The sequence below is a fragment of the Aptenodytes patagonicus genome, chromosome 16 (assembly GCF_965638725.1).
Source record: "Aptenodytes patagonicus chromosome 16, bAptPat1.pri.cur, whole genome shotgun sequence".
Classification (NCBI taxonomy): Eukaryota; Metazoa; Chordata; class Aves; order Sphenisciformes; family Spheniscidae; genus Aptenodytes; species Aptenodytes patagonicus.
The window spans coordinates 12,313,369-12,334,856 of record NC_134964.1 but is presented as its reverse complement, the minus strand read 5'-3'; the positions used below and the strand labels follow the sequence as shown (position 1 = coordinate 12,334,856).

Genomic DNA, 21,488 nt, shown 5'->3' with positions numbered 1-21,488 from the left:
TACCAAGCCAGAAGCACACTTCCTCCATTTATGTCTATTATTTTAAACAACTAGCACTATTTTAGTGAAGAATAACAGATTTTGACAGAGTTCTGTAAAGCAGCTGGCAAAGGTTTGGCTTATTCAGCTAAGCGATGTGAATTTTGCAAAGCTCTATCACACCTGCTCGGAAAACAACTCAGGCATCTAAAAAAAAAAGGTTAAATGTTTCAATATGAAGCTACTACTCCCGTAATCACTGGAGAGGGATAGGTACACCTAGGAACCCAAGAGGCATTTTGTTTGCTTATCTTCAGACAAGATGAACCACTCTCTCGGGATGTCCATCTCTGTCCTCACTAGAAACAGAACTGAGCATCATCAGACACATTTAACTTCTCTGTGTTTAAATTAGGGCAGTTAAAGCTCTCCTGGGAAATCCTCACTAAGGGGAGTTTCAGTCTGAGCGAGTCTACCCAAGATCCTGTACTTCAAAACCAATTATGTTTCTTTTGAAATTAATAAAACAAATTAAGCAATTTAGCATTTCAGCTACAAAGGCAAATGCAGTCACTGAAAGCAATCACTAACCTGAAAGTACCAGTAATTATTTCTGAAGCTTAAAGCGGCATCACCGTGAAAGCTGGATTTTAGTGCAAGTAGAGGGCATTTGGGGAGGGAAGGCTTTGGGGAGAGGGGAAATGAACAGAAGTCTAATTCCGTTCACCTGAACCAGAGGTACATAGTACCAGGATGACTGGAAGTGGAGACAGCAGTGGTGGATGGATGCAGTTATTTATAGAACTTAACTACTTCACATATTACCGTGATTGAAAACATCTGCTGATTTCATGTGTTTGACCATGAATAGGGTCCAGGTATGTCCATAGTCTACAAGTACAGCTGAGAGTATCCCCCCAACCTCACGCAGCCCGTAGAACATGCAAGTTCATGGCAGTCTCTGGGCAGTAGTGACAACCAGCACTTTTCCTTCTTTTGGAAAGCCATGTATGCAATTTTTTTTTTTTAAATTATGTCTATATTTTGCACCGACTTCTCTCCCCATCAAAAACCACGAAGTTTTTAAACTAAAGCAGAATCCAAGAGTCAGAATTAAGACTCACTACTTCACCATATTAAAGCAGCTTTAACACATGCATTAACACCACAATTTCATTCTTTTCTCTCTTTCTCATCTCACTTAGTGCATATGGGAGTGATGAGCCACAAAGCTAAGCAGTTTAGAAGTCTCATTTTCTTCCCTATCTTCCTTGCTTAACCTGTCCAAAACACTCTCTAGACACATCAGCCTCCTCCCCACACTCATCAGTTACCTGTCCTTGTTCTCTTCCTCTCCTTTTATTTTAAATATCCTTTTCTCCACACCTCCTGAGCCTACAGAAGAATAATTGAGAGCGAAGGTGAGAGAGTCTCCTGTGTGTGACCTAGGAGCATGGGTAGCTGACCAGACCAACAGATACTAGTGTGGGTCACCTTTGGTCTGAGATGCCCGAGCTAAAGCACAGTGGTTGCCTTTATAAAGCTGGTCCATGCGTGGCACGGTTAACAACTGAATAAACCACAATATGCTTGGTGCAGGCAAAATATTCGGATTTACTGGCAAAGTTTTTAATGCTACCAGCCCACCCCCCCCAAATTCTTTAGAGCTCAAATTTGTTGGATGTGAAGCTAAAGTTCTCAGTTATTTACAACTAATACCTTCCATATTCTCTCCCTTGCTACACGCCGACTAGGCCTGTGCATGTGTCAGTTCTGACTCTCAACCAAGCACGCTATAGACAAGGATTCAGGCTCACTTTCATCCCACCTTCAGTCTTTAGATAAGCCTATGTTTATAGCTCACTGCCAAGTACTTCTCCCTCCCCTCCGTTACTTGGCTCTAGAAAGCCCAGTCTCTATTCCTAATTTAAAGGGCTACCTTAGTCTCACCTAGCTCTGCCAAGTCCCACAATTACTAAAGCTTCTTTTCTACACTTTTACCATCACCACCTACCCATATTTCCTAGCACCATGCCCAAGACGGTACCTTTAACATTCTTCGGGATTAAACAGGAAATGAGACAGCGTGGCTACAGATGCAAACACTCAAAAATGAGGAAATTCTAGTATTAAGGTTGTTCAGCACCATAATTCCACCCTCTGTGGTTACAGTGTGTTATTGACTCCATTTGCCACAGGACCCCTGTCTGAGGATGACATGCAAGGGCTATGCAGGACTCATCTGTAGGCGCGCAGTCACTAGCTATTAGGAAAGAGGGCTGTTGGGAAAGAAGAGTCTCACGGACAAGCAGCTGAATACCAAAACATGATGAGGATGCCCAAGGGATGGCTAGAGTTCCTACATGATGCTCCTCGCATAAGCCAAGCATTTCACCCTCAGTGCTGCTGGAGACTGTACTTGGTGAGCATCTGTGGCGTGGCAGAACATCAGTGCTACTCTGGCCATGGCCTGAGGTGTCAAACTGGGGGCTACTTTTGTTTGTAATACTCTTACAGCACTCTGTCAGGCAAACCAGACAAAGTTAACCCTAGACTTCAGAACAGTGTTGGGAAAATAATTATTCATCAGCATACAAATTACTTCCTAAAAAAAAAAAAAAAAAAATCCATGCAGCATTCAGAACAGTCTCAGTAATATGCATGTCACTGATAATTATTTGTAACAGGATGGATAAAAATAAATCCATGACTAGCAGTCTATTTAACAAGCCTATTTAGCATCTTCTCCGTGCACAGGATAATGCAAAGGTTGTACAGATGGGTACTATGGATCGCCACCAGCCCTCTACAGTTTTCTAATGAATATGTAAACAGGAACAAATTAGGGCTGCATATATAAACCCAATTCTGACACTTCCTAACTTTTGAGTGTTAGGTGTGTAGGTTAGACATTGTTTGCAACATATAAATAAAAATGAATTGTTACAGAACAAGGGAGACTCATTTGTATGTTCAAAACTGTTTTGGTTACACAAACAGTCTGCATTTTTCATAAACATATGCTTAATTCAGTGCTTACTATAGCACTGCATTGAATGAAGTGCACTATCAAAGTATCAAACTTTTATTCAGGACACTACCCTCGTCTTTCTACTCTGTCTAAACTGTTTTACAAAGAATAAAAACTTTTCCAGTCTTTATCATGACAGTCATTGATGGTTCGTGAAGCAGCTGATTACAACCACCTTCAAAACTCTTTTGAGATGAACACCACCATCCCATTTGATCACACTGGTAAGTAGAGAATTAAATTGCAGTTCAACCAGCAATTTAAATTGAATTAGCCAACACTGCATAAAAAAGGGCAACTCATCCTTCCCTTCACTGACATTTTCCACCCCAGCTTTCTCCTTTCTTTTCTGTGCCTTCGCTTCATACCAGTCATGCAGCCACACAATAAACAGAGGAAATTTGTTTCGTTTAAAGCCAGATGGACTTTAAGAACACTAGTTTGAGCCCGCATCAGTCTCCAAGCCCAGTGAGTGGCCACAGGAATTGTTAGGATGACAAAGCTCAAAAAGGGGTACTTCTTTTAGCAGAGGTACTAGCATGAAGTGCTCATGGAAACACAGCATGAGAAAGGCCAAACAAGCATGGAGTACTTTTTAAACAATCAAAAATAGGGCTTTAAGTGGTTAAGCACTGGAACAGGTTCACAGAGAGGTTGCATAATCTCCATCCCTCAAGATTTTCAAAACTGAGCTGTACAAGGTCTTGGGCAAAGTAATCTAACTTTGAAGGAGGGCACATTTTGAAAGGAGGCTGGACAAGAGGCTTCCAGAAGTCTCTTTCGACCTGAGGCATTCCAAGTTGTCAATAGTATATTTAGAAGTACTTGGTACAAACCCTGCACAATTCCCTTCTCCCCCAAAAAGCCATAGGCAATTTTACTCCTGTAGAAATTGGAAAAAAAAAGCTGGTTTTGTTCAAGGCTGCACAGCAGTAAATCCAAAAATATTGATAAATCAAAACCTACACAGAAAACCAAGTCTGATGGATGACATTCTAAATAGCATTCCCCAGAGCCATGCATTCTCCCAACACACAAGATGATGCCATGAACATACACCTAATACTGCTGACACTCCAATCATAAGAAACTTCCTTCTAAGGCCTGTAACTGATGTGGACGCAACCTGCAGCACACTCAGACTGCACGATAAATACTTAGACTAATTTTGAACTTTTCTGTGCAATAAACCAGCAACAGTTTGAATAAGTATCAACGCACAGCATCATGTTATTTGCTCTTGATTAGAGCAGAGATTCGAGTTTCCCCATCACTTAATAGATTTCTCCAAATCTACCTGCAGAGCAATCTTTCCTTCTCTCCCACTTCAAATCCTTGCCCTTCTCTTCTTCACAGATTGGTCAAAACTCATCTCCTGTTTTTCCAGGAGCTTGAGTCTTAACATTAAGACATTCTTGAATGTGTCAAGTGCCATGCACTAGAAATTACAGAAATTGTTGCTGCTAAGTCAGATATATAGTTTGAAAGCTTCCAACCGCCAGACACCCCTGCAGTACTACTGGAGAAAAGCAGGTGTACACCAGTATTGATTACAGCAAGCCACTTGCTTGTAGCAAAGTTGAATTAATACTTCACTGCAAAGAGATCCAAGTGCTCATAGCAACAGATATTCAAACTCATTCATATTTTTTAAAGCAAGGAATTGCTAAAAATTCAGGGCAAATTTTGAAGTCTAGCAGTAAATCTGAAGAAAGTTCCACATAAATCAGAGTTAGTGACAAGTTACCAAAAAACCCAAGATTCTCTGACATAAGAGTGTATACTCTGTTGTTTGTAATATAATAAAATCTGAGCTTTTTATTAGCTGCTGACTTCTAGATATAGCATGTCTACAGCAGGTTTTTAAGCTTGATGATTTTTCCCATCTACAAGTTAATTTTTGAAAGAAAAGAAAGCTTGTTCACAATTATGGTACTGAAAACTACATCTAGTGGGAAAATTCACTAAGAATTGCCCAAGTTAATTACTTTTTCTGAAAACTGGGGTTTACTGCATCAGAAAGCTTTGATACTGTTTCTAGTTACAATGTTTGCATAAAGCCTTTAATTTCACAACAGAAGTTAAACAGCTAACATTAACTGGAAATTTTGATGTAACTGCTCATTTCAGCCACTGCTAAAAAGAAAATAATGGTTGAGACAAGATTATGTGGATTATATTACAGCTTATCTTTAACAAAGAAGTTGTGGGTTTTTTAATGCAAAGATGGTAGTTTTCAAAAAGAGCAATAAATAAATGAGAAAATATCCCAACTTACAGGAATATTATGGTCCTTTCTTCCTTTATGGGAGGAAGCAACATGAGCAAGGTATTGAATAACCTTCTTAGTGTTTTCAGTCTTCCCGGCACCAGATTCACCTCTGCAAAACATTTCAGACATTTTCCTCAAAATTAATTTTCAACAACTTATCAATCCTTTGTTTATAGCAACCTCGTTTCATTCCATTTATGGCTCTGACTATGCAACAGACCTTCATTAACTGTCTAAAACCAAAAGCACCGATGTTGCAGGGAACAAGGTATTTGTTTGAAATACTTTCTTCATCCTAAAGATCTCCTTAGCATTAAGATGTTGATACAATGTGTAACATTAGTTTGATTAAAAGCTTTTGACTATATGCCTGAATTCCTTTGTTACCTCAAGTAACAAGAAACAGACTTGACCTCTGCCTTGATCACAAGGCCAGAGACAGAATTTTTCAGAGTGCAGATACATATATATTAATTTTTTTTAAATCATGATATATATATACACACATTTTTATATTTAGCATCATTTTAATATATTTTATATTCCAGGAGCTGGTTATAAGAATTACCAAGTTAATGGAAACATTCGTATCTTTAGAAGCCAGTTTCAAAGTACAGTAAAACACATTTTAACAGATTCTTTGCACTGCTAATCGCAGACTCTTACCTAGTTTGAAAATATATTCATGGCCACAGGGCTACACGAATTCATTAAGAAATGAATTTATTAGTGCAGAGTGGTACAGTACGCAGATCAGCAAAAATAAAAATAAAGTGTGCATTTGCTAAGACAGAGACAGATTTAAAGCAGAACATGTTTAGACAGAATTTATTGCAGGGTTTACATATGGGATATTCTAGGCAGGAAATGTGACCAAGTTTTGGTTTTGTTTTTTGTTTTGTTTTGTTTCTTAAACCTAGGTCTGATCTTTGGATAAATCCACACAAAGGGATTACCAGGTCTAACTTAGCCATGATTCAATGGCAGTAAACTACTGGAGAAAGATCCCATTTCAAGTGAGACAGTGACTGTCACTAGCAACTCTGAAGTGCGTGAAGCTAAAAAGGGTTTTATTATGGAGATTTGCATGGAAAGAGTGAAAGTACTTCTGTCATTCAACAGTTGGTCAGAAATTAAAGTTGGGAAGCCAACTACTTTGTAAGAATGAGAAGTACACATTCTGTGTGCTTGCATATTTCCCAGCTAAGATACTTATAACAGTAATGTTAATTTACCAGGGGGAATTTAAGCACATTCTTTTGCAGTCTTTATGAATACCTTCCTTCCACCATGCTGCATACCCCGGTTTTGTAGCTAGTCTGTGTTTACTTAGGTATTGAGTACCTTCAGACCTGCACTTCTTGATCAGATAGGCAGCTTAGAAGCATCCCTATCCATATTACACTTAACATCTGCAAAAATGAGACAATACAGCACTTGAAATTTTAACTTTGCATATACAGAAAGGATATTACCCCAGATTTTCAAAAAGAACAGACACTAAAACAATCTCGTTTCTTTTTACCTTCCAATCCTCTTAAATCACGGAAACCCCACAGAACAACTGCACTAGCAGAGGTGACCTCTTGCTAAGAGATGGAAGTATGCATTTCTCCATCCACGAGCAAGAAGTAATGGGGACTGAAGAAGCTCACTCACAGCAGCTTAGCAAACTCATCATGGAAGAGTAGCCTGCAAGAGCTAGGTACAAGCTTCAGGTGAAACAGCTCATCTATTTGACCTGACAGAACAGTATCGGCTCCTAGGTTTTGCAGGAGAAAACTTTTAACTGAAAACACCGAACAAAATGATTCTGCAGACAACCTGTGGGATATTTATCACAGGTTCGGTTGCCGTATTGTGGCCTGCAATACTAGAGGGTTAACCAAGGCACCAGATTTTATTGATGGCATCTGCTTCTCGGAAGCAACTACATCAACCTGTCTAAAACCATTTTTGTTCCATTTTTTCCTTACAACAAGACAAGCATCATTGGAAAATAATACAAAATATGAAAGATTAGAAATCACTGTACTCAATTACCCAAAACTTTCCAGAGATAGAGAGGATACTTCCCCTGAAACTTGTTGATGATGTTAGCTTTGCTCACTGCTTGAAAAAACTTGGAAGGTATTACCTGAAGAGCTGGTTACAAAGAAGATTACTATGAGAATTAGCTAATGGATAACTGGGTTTCCTTTTTGCCAAGATACCATCAATATGCAACACAGAAGCTGGGTGTACTTTGGGACTGCTACAAGTGGAACAACACACTTTGACTCTTAATGAAAAATCCCATTTCTACCCAGCCCAGAGTCACCACATACAAGACAAATGTGAAGATTGGTAAGCAGAAAAAAAGACCTCAGCTGCCAATTCTTGCTTCCCAAGTCTTTACTTCTAGTTTCCCTTTTACTGCAGTGTTTACATTAACATAATTCATGACTATAAGCAATAATAAAAGCAGTCTTGCCTGTTTCTAGATGTGTATTAAAATACACTTAATGCTAAAACTATTCCAGCAGGTAAGAGAAGTAAGAAAAGAAGTACAGCAAAATATACATTTACATTTTAAAACAATACAATTTGTTCTTATTGTCATCAGAGCTTGGGAAGGCATTATTAGCCATGCCTTTAAAACTAGATAGTCTTTTCTGTCAAGTTACAAAAACAAAGTTTATAAAATTTTAAAGGATGAAAATCTACTCCGACACATCCAGTGAAGAGAAAGTAGTACAATAAATACAGTCCAGATGTCGGCTTTCTAAAAGGGCAGCACACAGTTTTAAGAAAGTCTACTAATCAACGAGCTTTTCTGGCGTACACACCAGTAAAGCTTCATACAGCACAGGAAGGTCAAAAGCTTGCAATACATTCCTTTTGCTAAAAAGCCATTAAATCTAATAGTGGGGTTTTTTAGAGAAAGTCTTTATGCAAGTTCTCATTCAAAAGCAACACTAATGGATGTTATCATCCTAGTTCTCCTCTCCCTGGAGATTACAAGTATGCCAAATATTTCCTGCAGGATACAGTGTTAGATAGCTCTGCTGCCATATACTATAAAAGAATTAGAAGGTTTAGGATAAAGTCCTTTTCATTTGTAGAAATAATGACATCTGCGAACATTAGTTCTTTCCCAGGAGTGCAAGCACACGGATTATAAAAATAAATTAAAGTCGTCTACCTCTATCAACCTGCCCAAAAAAGGTAAACTTTTAGTAACACTATGTACAATATTTATGGAATGGAGATAGTATCACGAAGCTAAAGATTAACTTTTTCAAAACCTTGTTTTAATACAACTCAATTAATAAGTTACCATAAATTAAACAACTAAAACCTCTGGCTGAGATCCTAGCCTTGCTTGAGTCAATGGCAGTTTTGCTAGTGACTTCAGTAGGGTCGTAATTTCATCTCCTTTATTTCAGTCTCAATTCCACTACTAGTAGAAACAAAGCCTTATGAGACTGGATTGAAATGCTGTATCAACTCCAGCCATGGGCTATATCAAACAGTGCATCCAAGTACGCAAATCATCTCTAGCAATAGCCTCAAGTTGGAGGTATAAGGCTATTCCATCAATCAACTGAAGGATCTCTCCCTTACAAACTATGTTAACAGAGGCAGGTCAAAGAAAATCTGACAGTCACTGGTAAATTTATGCCGTATCTAGAGTTAAATCACTTTTCCCTAGAGCAGCAAAGCTTCTGCTTTGAAGCAGCTTCAAGCACATTTAAAATAGAAAAAGCTTAGCTAGCATGAGCACTTTTACATGGTTTTAAATTCATTGCGTGTAAAGCTATAGTGTCATTTTCAATAAAGGAAAGTACTCTTCAGGCAAATTTATCTCAACTACAATTTGGTTAGCAAAAATTAGTGACTGACTTCTCAACCAGCTGCAGTTTTTTTTCCCCAAGCTACTTTAGCCCAAATCTTGCACACAAGTAAAAAGCATTTCCTCTGCTAAACAGATTGCCATCTAGAAAACAGGCAAAAAGAACATAGCGGGAGATGACTAGCAGGTCACAAAGCAAAGCAAGGCGACAAGCAGGAATGGAAGCCGGTTTTCCGACTTCAAGGAGAGCGGTATGCCATAAGGCCCACTTATGAACAGGTCAAACGCCTGTCTGGGAAAGACCCATTCTAAAGGGAAACACTGTTCTAAAGGAACACAGCAGCGAAACAGTTGCTTTTCTTACTATCAAGCAGGTTTGAAGCATCTACACATCTTACTGTGATAGTTACAGCACTCGGCATGGCAGAACAAGGCAACACCACCTCTTCCTGAAGTGGCAAATGAGTTTCTGGCTTTCAGGGAAGTCATATTAGTTTAAAGTTGCTCATTGAAGTCCCACTGCAAGGGCTGGCACCCAGCTAGCCACTAATTCCACTAGCAGATCAGGGGCTACGCAGGACATACAACATGTAGTGCCGTGAGTCACATAAGACAGAAGGACACAAAAACACATGTACAAAGAAAGCTTTGAAATTCAAAGACAGACTTCATCTTGCTACCTGTGCACAAAATCCCTACTGCAAACTAACAATAGTTGGGAAGATAAGCATCTGGAATATACTAGGATGGTCAGATGCAGTTAGTGTCATCTATCCCATTACAGATCATCTCTGTGATTTAAATTACTGAAAAACTAACCAAACAAGCCAGTATTTTCTATGCTGGGAACCTGGATCACTCAAACCTTTCCCCTGCCCTAGGAGTTTCAGTCTATTTCTATCATTCCTGATCAGCAACAAAGTGCTGGGATGAGAAGTTCATCTGGAAGTAGAAGGTCATTCTGCAAAGGAGAAGTGGCATCACCACCTTGGCACCTGGGCAAGTTCTCCTCAGTGCCCGATTTCACAAGACACAAGAACCCCGACCTGCCACTCCAAGTCCTGTGGCCAGCAATGCCTTGTTTCGTACAAAGCAGCCACTTACATAAGGCACCAAAACACAAAAGTATGCACTTAAATTGTTTGTAGGAGAAAGTAACTGCGTAAGTAAGAGCCCCAACAATGGTCTTTTGTCCTTTCTCACATCAGCAGTCGCAAAGAACAGAAGAGACACTTATTCTCAGACACAACTGAGCAGATCTTCTGCCAGTTGTAAATTAACAGATATTTACAGTCAAGACCTGTAATTAAAAGAATGTCTTAAGCACTTGGCTAATTTTCTGAAATTAAGAGGTATAACTGGTAGTTTGGACTAGCGCAGAAGAGTCACTAATTGGCTTTACTATTTACAAGGCTGCTTTATAGCTCCTTCATTTCACTAGATGCTTCACATCCTCTCAACACCAGTTGTCTAGGGAATGTTACAAGCTGGACTCTAGCCAGAGGTTGTATACAAAAATGCTTGGTATTTGCTGCTGTTGTCCTTTAATAAGCAGCCTCTATTCCCTCCACACCCCACCACTCCTACTGAAGCCAATTCAGATTAGATATCCTTGTACGGCTGCAAGCATCTGCTCAATAACTGTTTATCAAGCCCAGTCTCAGTTCTGAGAATACCATAAGCTTGCGGTAAGATTGTCCAATTTAGAACATACTAGCTTAGAAAATGTGCTGCACTGCAATTTTTGTATTTGACTTCCCAAAAGTCGCCTTGCAGCTAAAGACAACAAAGCCAGACAAGGTTTGAATATTTCTCAGATTCCTAGTATACCACAACAGAAATTTCTTCATCTTGGTCATTAGCCTCCAACAGCCTGGCATGCCCATTTAACATTAACAGACAGCAATAATCAAAGAGAAACAACAAAACGTCAGCAGCTGCAACTTCTTAAAGAAAAAAAAAAAGCCTGTAAAGCTGTTCATTACAACTTCACATCTTCCAGAAATGAAAAAATGTACACAGTGAGGTATGTGCACATTGCAAAGTTAGCACCACTTTTCTGTAATTGATTTCTTATGGATGCTGGGTTAATACAGACTGATAATGGACTTATAAGCTAGCAGGAACGTGAAGTTGCTGGAACTACATATATTTTCCTTTCTTTTCAGCAAACTAAGAATTTACAGACAGAAAATCCTAAACAATTTATCATTTGCACTCCAACCAAGGGGGAGTGATTAGATGGAAGCTAGTTAAATATAGCCTCCCAGAGAAGTGCTGGTTTTGGGGGTTGTTCATTTGCTTTTTATTTGAAAGCTTAACGAACTAAAATACAAAGCAATAGAGAGCTCCAGCAACCTTATCGACAATTTGTTAGTGGTTAGCAACCTAAGATTAAATCATCCAACTTCAAAGCTAAAAAGAAATCATCACCATTATTGTTCATTCAGCTCCTCCCCTCTCATCATTAACCAGGCAATAATCTGGCTTTCACCAATGTACGATAAATCGTCCAACGGATTCAGGAACTGCAGGTGTATGTGCCTGTGCACATATCTGGGTTTTTCAGTCGGTGAAAGGCCAAAGCGCACATAAGAAATCGCATCACTACTACCTGAGGAAGTCAGGGTCATGCGATGGAGCAGATAGAGTCCTTCTGGACATGGGAAAATGACTTTTGGTTCGATCTGAGAAAAGCCTCTCTATAAAATAAGTAATTTCATCAAAAAGTTTCTCCTACAAACCCTGTCCTTGGGGCTCAAGTATTAACCAATTTACAAGAACAGACGTGGTTGGAGGAAACAGGAGGGAGCACAATGAAACAAATAAAGACCAGAAGAAAGGAAGTCAGTGCATAAATATCCATAAGATTATATGCCACTAACTCAGAATAAAGCCCTGTAGACTAGTCTCCACAGCAATGCAATTGTCTATATTCAGTTCCTTAGAAGATGAAGAGTGGAAAGGGAAGAGAACAGAAGGTAACAAAAAAGAGAGGAAGAAGGCACACCATTTTATGTTTGGAGACAACTCTTATTTCTACAGCAAGAGCAGGAAGTCATCTATGTCGTCAAGTCTGGATTAGAGAACTGGATGACAGCCACATCAGCTGGCAACCTGAGTAATACCCTCCTGAAGAACCAGCTTCCACGTTAGGTGAAGGACAAGGTGTTCTGCTGAGACAAGCATTCAGAGAACGCAGCGGGGGGGGGGGGGGGGGAAGGGGGGGGAGGTCCCCCTCCTGGTATTATGTTTGACTTTGAGAAAATATTACCAACTTTAAGATCACCAGTTTATGCAAAATTCCTCATTTTTACAGCATGTTAGACCCCAAACTCCTCATGGAATATCAGCAGGTGATGAAGTTGAGACGAGAAATCTCCAAGTAATCCCACTACCTTCAAAATAATGAGATGTGGTGAGAGGCATACTTCTCATGTGGTGAGAACCATCCATCAGGCTAGGCCACTCCACACGGTGCATTTAGATGAATGCCTGTATCTGCAGCATTTCAACGGAATACAGATTATTCTTCCGCATCATTCTCTTTGAGGGGAAAAAATTAAGGTAATTCTCAAATTGTATTCCTCAAGAAGTTCCACCTGCATGCACTTTCTCTCAACAGGTATACGTCTACGTACTGTCCTGTCACGCAAACAATGACTACTCTCTACCAAATGCTGAACCAACCTGGATCATTAGGCACTGTTACTCCTGAGGCAAAGCATGAGCAAATCTCCAAGTGTCTACATAATATTGAGATAAGAAATTCTTTAATGTAGCTACAAAATTGGTTTAACTATGTTAGAAAATACACTAAATAACACCCCTTGCAGTTTCACATGTCTGGACACAGCTAGCTATTTACTAGAATAGTGACTGCATGAAGGTAACTGCAGTCCTTTCAGGGGAAACAGATCATAGAATCATAGCATGGTTTGGGTTGGAAAGGACCTTAAAGATCATCTAGTTCCAATCCCCCTGCCGTGGGCAGGGATACCTTCCACTAGATCAGGTTGCTCAAAACCTCATCCAACCTGACCTTGAACCAGGTTGGATGGTTCCAGGGAGGGGGCATCCACAGCTTCTCTGGGCAATCTGTTCCAGTGTCTCACCACCCTCACAGTAAAGAACTTCTTCCTGATATCTAATCTAAATCTACCCTCTTTCAGTTTAAAACCATTATCCCTTGTCCTGTCACTAGACTCCCTGATAAAAAGAGTCCCTCCCCATCTTTCCTGTAGGCCCCCTTTAAGCACTGGAAGGCTGCTATAAGGTCTCCCTGGAGCCTTCTCTTCTCCAGGCTAAACATCCCCAATAGTTTCTTTCATCTTCCTTTGCTGTCCTGTGTACCTGAAGAAACCCTTCTTGTTATTTTTGTACATCCCTAGCCAAGTTCAGCTCCAGCTGCACCTTGGCTTTCCTGATCCCCTCTGTGCACTCTTGGGCCACATCCTTATAATCTCCCCAGGATGTGTATTCCCTGCCTCCACTGCCTGTGCATTTTGGTTTTGTGTTTTAGTTTGGCTAAGAGGTCTTGACTTAGCCAAGCTGGCCTCCTGCCTCCCCTGCCCAACTTCTTGTGTGTCAGGATTGAGAGCTCTTGTGCACTAAGAAAAATGTCTTTAAATATCTCCCAGCTCTCATTCACTCCTTTATCTCTGAGAGCAGTTTCCCAAGGGATCCCACGTACTAGCACCCTGAACAGCCAAAAGTTTGCCTTTCTGAGGTTTAGGGTCCTGACTCTACTTTTTACCCATCCTGTACCCCTCAAGATTGAGAATTCCACCAGGGCATGATCTTTGCAGCCCAGGCTACCTCCAATCTTGACCCCCCCCGATAAGTTCTTTCGCACATGTCCAGCAGTGCCTCTCCTCTAGTCGGGCTCTCCATTACCTGTACTAGGAAGATTGGTATTTCCTAAAGATCTGGACAGGTGAAGACAATGAAACCGCCTCAACCCCAGATTTAAGTTGCACACTTTCATGCCTAGGGTAAAAAAATACCATGTGTAAATATGGTATATAAATTAGGATGCAGTTGTCTATTGAGTCCAGAAGGATCAAAAGCTTAAGGTCATCTTGCAGGTGAGGTAATAACAAAATTGAAGACAAGAGAGTTTAAAAGGTTTTCCAAGGTAAGTATGAATGGATCGGACATTCACTAAGTTAGAACTAAACAAAGGAAGGCATCTGGAAAAAGTGCATAGAGAGTCTTTGAAGAGGAAGAACTGAAATCAAACCCAAAGGCTTGAAATAGCACCAATCTTACACCTAAGAATGCCCTTGAGAGCAGCACTTCTGGCTGCCAAGAAGAAAAGGGGGCTGGATCCAGAGACCTGGTAAGGTGTCATTCAAATACTATTACCTGAGCAGTGATCTGGCCCCCTACTCTAAAGGCCATGGAAGGTAAAAATCCAGGAAACTTTATCAACTAGAGGCAGGGGGAGATAGGTGAAGATGCTAACCAGACAGACCTTCATCAAGCAGTGGGAGAGACTTATCTCCAGGATGTACATAAAGACAATTACGGTCAAGGCAGTAGGAGACAGGAGAATGACAAGCACACCACGACTGTCCACTCATCTAAGTGCACAAGTCAAGGGATGCCTTCTTTCTCACTAGCTAGCTTGAACCACTCCTAGAAAAGAAAAAGTATTCTGAGGACTTTCAGCTCTACTAAAGATCAGGGTCAATCAGGTGATCCAGGTCCTGAGATAACAAGTTTGGGATGAGATGTTGTCTCAAGCTTTTTATGAACTGCCAAAGGAGTTTCTGAAGCCACGTCTGGTGCGGTTAAGACACACTCTTTCCACCTTATTTATTCCTGCCTTAGTCCCAAGACCTGTAAAACCAGTGGCATGGAAGGGAAACACACACAGTTTACCTCTTCACCACAGAATCAGCAATGCAATAGAAGTCCTGGACACTAGCCCACTCTTGGATCAAAACATAAGACCTCCTTTTAGCCTGCTACACAAAGGAGTTTGCCATGGCCTTGTCCCATTCATGAAGAGGATTTAACATTCCAGCCAGCCAGATGTCAAGTACTGAGTTTATAATACAAACCTGACAAAAGAACACAGCTCTCCCATGAAGCCCATGGGAGAAACCATGTTAGGGACGGTACTGCAGCAGGCAGCTGTCTTTATAGTCTATTTGTTCAAAAGATACATGCAGGGGAATACAAATGGTTTTGATGGCACTTCTCTCTGAATTGGACACAGAGCTGAAAAGCAGCCTAAGACAAACCTATTTCAAGAGAAAACTGTTTATTAACCTGAACAGCAGTCTGGTAACCCCTACTATCCTTTTTTACAGTCAGCATCTAAATGGTGCTGATGGTTAGACAGTGTTAGCAAGGTCTCCTGGGCTATGGTGGAACTTTGGTGTTCAACTTCAAGATGACAGAAACACCTTGGATCCTAGCATCTATCACATCATGTGCCTTCATATTCTCAAGAGGCAAGACCTAGACTGAATGTTCTTTGGTCTTGTACATCCAGTTTGGAGATATGATGCCTTACCCTTCATAATTCTGAGGCCACTTAGTGAGGAAATTTGTATTTCCTTGTAAACCATGCTCAGTGACATTGATCTTTTTAACCTTGTTTTTCTTTATGCTGCTGTGTATGTACTTCAGTAAGAAACACAAGTTAAAGCAGTAAGACAGCCAATAGAGCCTGGAATGCGTTGCTCAGAAACTCAGCTTTATTAAGACACTGCCAAACTTCAGTTAAGCCTTTAACACTGGTACAACCAAGACACTGAATTAAAGGTAGCAAAAACTTGTCCAGTGCCATGGTACTAATAGTTTCAATACTCAGTTTTGTGATATGATTCCAGGGCAGTGTTGAAATCCTTCGGAGGTATATTGTTCAGTGCTTCTTAGCACCAACTTCTGAAATTTTACATGGAGTAGTAGATTTGTCACCAAACATTTTACTTGTCCAACAGAAAAGATGTCCTCACGGCAATCTCTGAGGGTCTTAATATTACAACTGCACTCAGAGCAGTCCCCAGTAGCTCCAGACTTCAGTACTGGATATGGTCACATTCTCCTGAGGTCTGACTGTAAGGATGTGTGTCCATTCCCCATCCCTCACCATCTGGAAGCAAGCTCCTCTCTGCAGATGGATGTACAGCAAGCAGCTTATCAACTCCCTAGCCAAGATGTGGAACTTATCACAAGATCCAGATATTTCATGCTGAAGTGTGCTGTACCGGATATAAAACAGGGTTCAATTGTCTATTCAGCACAGAAGGATCAAAAGCTTACGGTAACCTTACAGGTGAGGTAGTAACAAAATTGAAGGCAAGAGAGCTTAAAGGCTTTCCAATTTGCAAATGAACAGAGCAGACATTCACTAAATCCCGTAGCACTGCCATTCCAACCTTTGTGGTCTCAGCTGACCATGTAAAGTCCAAGGTTCATGCATAGGCACAAAAAATGAAGCTACTTCAAAAAAAATTCACCTGGGGCAAGCACATACTGTCGAAGCATCCACAAACACACAAGAACAAAGCATTTCTTTTTGCTCTGGGATCCCATCCCCGCTTTGAGGGCTGTTTTGTACATTGCACGTGAAGTAGTCATCACATGAAGACAGAAGTCCTATTAAGAGCAGGAACCACAGACCTAGACAAGCCTGTGTTAACTGGATCAACTTTTATCTTAGCTGCAGAACCATATTTGCTTCTGTGTCCTTAGGCCCCATGAATCTTGTATTCATGGTATCCATAGCTCAAAAAAGCGCGGCTTGAAAGGATCCACCTTCAGTTTTGTAGAGAGTCTGATAGTTAAGGTACTTTTGTGGGAAGCAGGAGATGAAGATTTGAATCCTTTCATGTCAAGAAGGAAACTGAACCCAGGTCTCCTTCCAGCAATTAATCTAACCATCGAGCTATTTCAGGAAGCAGTCATCCTCACAAACTATGGCCTCAATGCAGCTGGTATGCACTGGCACACACTATGGTCAACTGATCACATAACCAAATCAGAGGCATGCAAGCTACCGTATCTTCCCTCTCTCCCTCAGATAATTGAATATGTTAAGTTATACCCAAGACTGCTAACTGCAAGCAGTTTCAGAATGGAGCCAAGGTGTGATCTCACAACACAGATGAACCATCCTAACCCCCAGGCTGCTACCAACAGGGACAGTTCCTCTCCTGCGTGTTCATACCTCCTGCTCCAGGCCAGTACTCCTCTGAGCCCACAGAACGCAGACCCAGAGAACTAAACTGCTGAAATGCATCATTTTGTGGCAAGGTCGGTTTTCTGCCAGCTTTGCTCCCTGAACTAGCTTATGTTGGCTGCCAACCCCCAAGGCTAGCGCAAGAGGCTGCAGAAACACAGAGCCTATGTGGGAGAGGAAAGGAAACTGGATCACCCCTTTTAAGAGCAGCCCAAAGATAGATCAGCTCAGTAGTGTCATAAGCCTGAAAGCACATTCGTACTCTTCTGACTACCCCACCATTACATTTCCAGATCCCAGAGAAATTTAAGCTGAAGCTAGAAGTTTGCTCCTGAGTAGGGCAAATTCAGGTGCACACAGAGAAAGCAAAAGGAAAGCTTAGTGTCAACTTGTTCAGAGTTTACCCGTTTGAAGCAGATCCAAAGCTAAGCTGTTGCTCAGCAGGGTTTCTAGACCAATTTTTGATTCATGTTCCCCTCGGGCGCTACACATTGAGTAGTTACAGCACAGCATTTCAGACAGATGTACACTTTTTAAAGCTTTTTGTTACTGATTCAGATCTCTTGACTGACATTTTTAAACTACATTTCTTAAATGGCACATGCCTATAAAACTTTCAATAAGGTGAATTACAGTATTAAAAGAATATATCCCCACATTAAATATCACTTCATGCTATGTCTTTAACCATTAGTCACTGCCTGTTAAGGTTAAAGACCAAGTTTTGACTACTACAGCTGTATCAAAGACCCCTTTAACAATACAGATTTCCAAAAATGCTCAAATGAAAGGTGTTGACTTACGTGCAGAGAATTGATTGGTCCTCGCGGTCTGCAAAATAAGAACAAACATGGTTATAGTTTTTTGTTTATACTGTCCTGTAATTTGCAAGACAGTTTCTTTTAAATGAACATTTAAAAAAATTCAGCTTTTCAGCTTAACAATTCTAAGGATACTCTCAAGCAATTTTAATAATATCCTTTACACCTCCAGTTCACACACACACACCCCCTCAAACAACACCTTAGACATTTCTGAAAGTTCTGCCATTTCATATAATAAAGCCAAAATTTTGGTTAAATTTAATCATAATCCACAGTAATCTTTTTAACCATATTTTCAGACAAAGCTGGCCCAATGTTTTTTATTCTGTATGCTGCACCCTTTCCCAGATTAATCAAATTATTTAAAATCTTAAGTATTGCACAAGAAAAAAAAAGTTTCAAGTATACAATACTAACGACCAGACACTTAGAAATAGCACTAACATCTCCAGCAAACATCTCTACAGCTTTTTTTTTTTCTTTCTTAAATGAACATGCAAGCCTAAAGTGATTCCATAATTTAGATTATTCATTAAAGACTTGTCAAAAGGACATCCAGGGAAATTCTGAACAGAGCCAAACTCCACAATATGGTGTGGCTCAGCACTTTTGTGACACCCACTGTCATGCTCACGACCTTTGAAAAGAATGCCTGAAGGTCAGTTACACTCTGCAAGAGGTATTTCATAATTACAGGATCTTTATAGAATATATTTCAACACCATACACTCTATATTAAAAATTATATAATCAAAACATTCAAATATACCTGCAAAAAAGTAAAACGTTTCAGTTAAAGGTGTTCTCCACCCCGTTTGAGCCAAGGTTTTCAATGAGTTCAACATCTTTTTCATAAATCTGCATCACAAAGATCTTGCTTTTACACTTCAGCTGTTTGTCACTAGCTCCAAAAGGACACAATCGCCTCCTGCAAGCTCAGAACTTCAAACAGGTTTTCTGTTCTGATTGGTAACTTGTAACGGATTACATTATAATAAATAAAATCAAGCTTTATTTTGTTCAAGTGTATAGCTCAGGACCACACATTAGACACCCTGCCACTCTCTGCATACATCCCTTCTCCTTGAACACGAGGCTCTGATGGACCACAGAAAAGGAGCAATTGGTATGTGATGATTGTTATTCCTTCTAGGACACAGAGTTCAATACTAGCAGGATGAACAGACAGCTTCAGTTGCTACAAGGCAGCTTCCCCACATGCTTAATAGGTTTGTGACAGATCTATGTCCATATATACAACCTCAATACATTTATGACCATTTCTGGTAAGCAGAATAATGTAAACAACATTTCACATGGTTTCTAAATGGGTCCAGAAAAACTATTGTTAACTTGAGTTGCAAATTATTGCTGAGTTTTGCAGACTGTATGAAACCGGTCATCCTACCTATGTAACAAGCTGAGCTCATAGCGCTGTTGGATAACAATTAGTATTGAAGCAGAATTTCAACTTTAGCTAGGTAGCATGTGGGGGAAAAAAAAAAAAAAATCCAGCAGTGAGCTGTGTTTCCCCCTGTTCATCACTGCCTGATGAACAACCCAGGTACAAAACCAGTTTGTGTTCAACCACATCAGCTCCTTGAGCAGCCTTGCAGCACAGCAGCAGAAATACAAGTTTCAGCACAGACAGGCAGGACTGCCGATTGGGGCTGAGACAGACGCCTGGATTTAGATCAGCACAGGCTGCCAGGGAGCCCGGTGACCGGGGTATACAGCCAAAATAAAGACAGGCTGCTGCTGAAGGGGCAATCGTGCCCTGTCCCCTTCCTCCAACTATGCCAGCACTCATGTCAGTGTAGCACAGGCAAGGGGTGAGCAGCACTCTGAGGTGCTTTCTGACCGAAAAATGTTAAATACATGCAAACAGTTATACTTTGAACCCCTTGCACTAGCTTGTTGAAAAATGGAAAGAAATACCAGTGATCCTCTTACCCATTGCACAGACAAACTGCATTGGGTTGCACTTCACCAGGAGCACAAGTCAAATGCTGCACCCCTGTGACTATCTGTGTCCTGCAAGCAGATGTTAGCTCCAAAAATCCTACCTATAGGGTAACAAACAGAGCAGAATGATTGTAGTAAGAGAGCAGAAGAATATTAGAGTATTAAAAGTGGGAAAGAAAATAAGATTCAAGAAGTTGGTGATACTCCTGAAAAGACTGCAGGGATGGTACCAGATCATTTCCTACATCTGCATGATGTATAGCAACTCCTGTACAGGCACACCAAAAAAAGGAAGGGGGAAGCCTCTGACTGCAAGAAATAAAAGCTGAGAGTAGACAAAAGCAGTGGGAGTATGACAACAGAAACGTTAAGAGAACACTCTAAAAAAGTTTATATTCTTCTGGTTTTGATATATGGCAGCTGGTCTTGCAAGTCCTATCAGAAATAACTAACTTCTTGGTATCAGCAGAAGACAAACCCCAGAACAGCAGTCGGATGTACTATATGCCCAGCTGTCAGCATAAACTAGAAAAAAGTGCAACTTTCTGACCCTGACCTCTTTCCAGGGGTAGTTAACAGTGACTCATGCACCTCACAGGCAACACCATACGCCAGCAAAAAAAAAAAAAAAAAAAAAAAAAAATCAAGATAACATAGGACAGTACAAATCATTTGCTCTTCTAGAAGAATGCCAAGTTGGTACCATGAGTAGAGTGGAAAGTTAATATTCCCTAGCTTTAATATTTATTGAGACATTTTCTAAAGTGACAACTTGATTTCCCCCTTTCTCACTTCCCAAGAAACACTTCTCTCTAATTTTGTCGCTGTAGCTAGGCCACTTCGTCAAAAAATACAGTCTCCTCTAAACCACAGCTCTTCAGTTTATCACTTCTTAAAAATTTAACACAGGTAACGTTTGCCTTGAAATTGAAAGTAGTTTATTTGAAGGCAATATGCATTTGTCAATGCTTCTATCATGACATATTTTACCTGTCGGTTTACCACGCAAAGCTAGCATTCCACAACATGCAGGACACTGTATAAATGAATTTTCTTACCCAATTCGTCCCACAGAAAGTCTACAAGTCCAGCCAGTTCTGTATTTTGCCATTGCCAGAAGCTCCAGCAAGTGCAACAGAGCTTTTTTATTTTTTATGTCCAGGAGCCTGAACTGACACAGACCTTACAAAGAAGTTATCAGGTACTCAAGTATGTTATTCCAAATCCATTTTTCTGTGTCCATCTGGACTTTGAACCTCACAAACTATGAAAGTAGAAGTAAGACAACAGCAAGCTTCACATTTTGCCTTCTGATCACTTACTTATGCTAATGGCCAGTTCCAGCATCTAGCACTCAACAGTAACAAAAAATTACAGCTTGAAGG

At 40.4% G+C, this 21,488-nt stretch overlaps 1 protein-coding gene across 3 annotated transcripts in view; it reads right to left on the bottom strand.

Moving 5' to 3' along the window:
* Positions 1-21,488, bottom strand: part of MYH10 (myosin heavy chain 10) — a 106,036-nt gene that overhangs the window by 49,008 nt on the left and 35,540 nt on the right. For all 3 annotated transcript variants that reach the window (XM_076353654.1, XM_076353652.1, XM_076353653.1), the window contains exons 4-5: positions 18,118-18,145; positions 5,289-5,391 (exon numbers count right to left, since the gene is read on the bottom strand). In XM_076353654.1, coding sequence (XP_076209769.1) covers positions 5,289-5,391; positions 18,118-18,145 — 131 coding nt within the window. The remainder of the gene's footprint in view (positions 1-5,288; positions 5,392-18,117; positions 18,146-21,488) is intronic.